The 3,204-nt window shown below is 41.7% G+C and overlaps 1 protein-coding gene across 1 annotated transcript in view; it reads right to left on the bottom strand.

Moving 5' to 3' along the window:
- LOC101855633 (tolloid-like protein 1) overlaps nucleotides 1-3,204 on the bottom strand; it is a gene marked incomplete in the record, with an annotated part of 127,460 nt that overhangs the window by 32,767 nt on the left and 91,489 nt on the right. Inside the window, 1 exon segment of the mRNA XM_013080728.2 lies at nucleotides 2,084-2,252. Coding sequence (XP_012936182.1) covers nucleotides 2,084-2,252 — 169 coding nt within the window.

Raw genomic sequence — 3,204 nt, 5'->3', positions numbered from 1 at the left:
AGGGGAATGAAGTGGAGAGGGAAGAGTGAAGGGGTAAAGGGGGTGGTAAGGGAGGGGAGGGTGTGAGAGAGGTGGTAAGGGAGGGGAGGGGGTGAATGAGGGGAAAGGGTGGGGTTGATAGAACGGGGATTGGAGAGTGGACAAGGGGTAAGTTTTTTTTAGTTTGAGTAAAGCGAAACAAATCGATACAACACTGGTCATATCGAGTAGGTGAAAAGTAACAGACACAAACAACAGGGAGAAATGAAGATGTAAGACACTATTGAGAGGGCCCTCCGACCACCCATAATATGGGTGAGATTTGGACGGAAAGACAAATCCAAAAGAAGGGTCATTTAGCGCTAGAAATCCCAAAAGGAAAGGTAGAAACTACTTTAAAAAGGCACATACGTAGGAACTGCAAACCTGGCAAACAAGCCAAACATCACTGAGAATAACAATAGATCGAGGATCTTATACAAATCTAAAAATATCGCCGACGGGAAATTTAACTCTCATTTCACATAAATATTTGGCGCGAACGAATTTGGGGTGCAGGAATCTAAAACGTAAAATACCATCATCATCATCATCATCATCATCATCATCATCATCATCATCATCATCATCATCATCATCGTCATCATCATCGTCATCATCATCGTCATCATCATCTGCACCATTGCCTTTCTCCTTCTGCACCAGGGTATAGGCCACGAACAAACACTTTCCAACTTTTTCTATCCTGGGCTAGCCTCTTGATGTTATTCCATGTCTTAACGTAATGACATCAAATGCGGGAAATAATAACGCTACAACCAAACAATATCATTATTTTCACCATCTCCGCGTTATTACTTTTGAAACTGCGAGAGGAGAATGATGCTTTCGATGTTGTTTCAGCCCAGATTGCTTAACAGAGGATAAACACTTTCAATATTCCGTCAAATGATATCCCAGTCTCAGTTCATTAGCTATTAACATTCACGAAAAGGGTGTCAACATTCCTATCATGTGATCCGGTGGGTATTGTTATTATTAATAACATTGTGCGGTGAAATGAAAGCTGGAGTCATGAGGAATCAATTATTCATTACAAATGTTCCAGGATTTAGAGGAGTTTAATGTAAAGAGCAAGCAACTCACACAAACAACATTGCAAGCATTCTTCTGCAGCCCCCCCCAAAAACAACAAACAAACCATCAACAACCCAACAACAACAACAACAACAACAAAACAAACAAAACAACCCTAACCATATAAACAAACAAAAATACACACATACAAACAAACAAACAGACAGACAGACAGACAAACAAACAAACAACAAACAAACCAACAAAACACATATTGCTAAAATAAAAATAAGAACAAAAATAAAAATATAATCAAACATCGTGTGAAATAGTCTTGAAATCGAACCAGGCTGATCCACTCCATAGAACAGCATGACACCAACTGAGATAACAGCGCCTGCATTTAACCTATACAATGACACGCCGGCTCGAAGTGAAGTTGGACTCGATAATGAAAAGAATGACGCCGTAAAGACCCACTTGTTTTGTTTCGTTATTATTTTTTTGGTAAGTGTTTTACGGCGCTCACAACTGTACAAGGTCATATGAGCGCGCACGACACATTAAACATTTTCAATTGGTAGGACGTTTTGATTTTTGCCAGTGTGGCAGCCGAAGCCTACTCTTATCGATTTTGGACCACCAAAGGATCTTTAACGCGCGCAACTTGCACATGGGACCTCCGAGATTTTTCACCCTTGTCCGAGAAGGGTAAGTGTAGATCTTTCCTACCTGAAGATCAGGAGTGTGGTTGAAAGACAGCAGTAAGAAGGAGTCAAAGGGTAGCAGTAGAAAGGCTGCAGAAAGAGTCAAGTGTCCTGAGGAGAGGGCAAAGGAAGTGAGGGGCTGGGGGCAGAAAGTGGAGACGAAAGCAGACGACAGAACATTGCCGGAGAGCAGGAAAGGAGGTGAAAGGAGAACATTTTAGAGAAGAACATTTTTCCGTCGCTACCCGGATTCGAACTGGGAATCTTTGAATGAGAGGCGAACACTTTAACCTCTAGACCACGAGATCCCCTGGACTCACCTGTGAAGTTGGACTCAATCATGAAAGGAATGACGCCGTAGTCCCATAGTCTGTCTTTGCGTGCTGTGGCTGCACGCCGCTCTCTGTGGTGGTGAAGTCTAGACTGGGACTTCCGTTTCCTGTCCCAAAAGTTCTGTGTGCTGTTGGTCTTTGCCTTCGGTGTGTACCACTGCACGACAAATCGTATTGGGATATTATAGTCTTTTTTCTGACGAACGTCTTCAGCAGTTTCTACGGGCATTATATCTTTTGTTTCTTCCTATTAACCTTTAACAAAATTGCACAGTCTGTATTTTCATCGGTGAAAGACAATTGCATACGTGGTCAACTTCTACAGGTGTTATGATACAAAAAAACCCAAACTCCAAACAAAACAAACCCCGCAATGCTGAGTGAACACATTGAAAAATGAATATAAAATAGATGAATGATAGAGTAGATAAGCTGTTAAAGTTCATGTTGGAAGACTACGACCTTAAAACTCAGTTAAGCTAGATTTAGCGCATGGTAAACGCCGCTACATGAAACATAAGAAACAAAATAGAATATAGAAATCTTAAATTAACCATGAGAATTTACTCGCCATCGGTTTATCCAAGCCAAATGGTCTTTCTGAGACCGTTTCCAAGTTAAAAAAAACCCTTCGCGTTTTAACTCTAGAGAGCGCCGAGAGTCGTCATGTATTCTTTTGACCCCCCCCCCCCTTTTCCCCCTTTACCCTACTCAGTCTCTCCATCGTAGGCCTAAATCAACGTACCCGGTACCTATACTGAAGTATTATTTTTTGTTAACTTTAACAAAACAAAGCTGCAGTAGTGTCAAACTACACAAGAGGTCGTTCATACAGGTAGAAAAAAATATCTCCTCAAATCAAGCCCCGCAGCTCCACAATCTAATCCACCACCACCCACACCCGTGCTCATACGTAATTGCTTCCTTTTCTGAGAATTAACAAAATCACCGATTGATAGGCTTCGTTTCCAAAGCCGAGAGTTGCAAATAATGCTGACAAACCAATTGCTTAAATGATTCTGTCTTAAACGCGACTGAAGTGGAGGGTTTAGGACACTGAAATGAACGCATATGATACGCGCACGCACACACACACACACACACACACA

The sequence above is a fragment of the Aplysia californica genome, unplaced genomic scaffold (genome assembly GCF_000002075.1).
Source record: "Aplysia californica isolate F4 #8 unplaced genomic scaffold, AplCal3.0 scaffold00097, whole genome shotgun sequence".
Classification (NCBI taxonomy): Eukaryota; Metazoa; Mollusca; class Gastropoda; order Aplysiida; family Aplysiidae; genus Aplysia; species Aplysia californica.
Note: the sequence above shows the minus strand (reverse complement) of the source record. Positions and strands in the feature narration are given on the sequence as shown.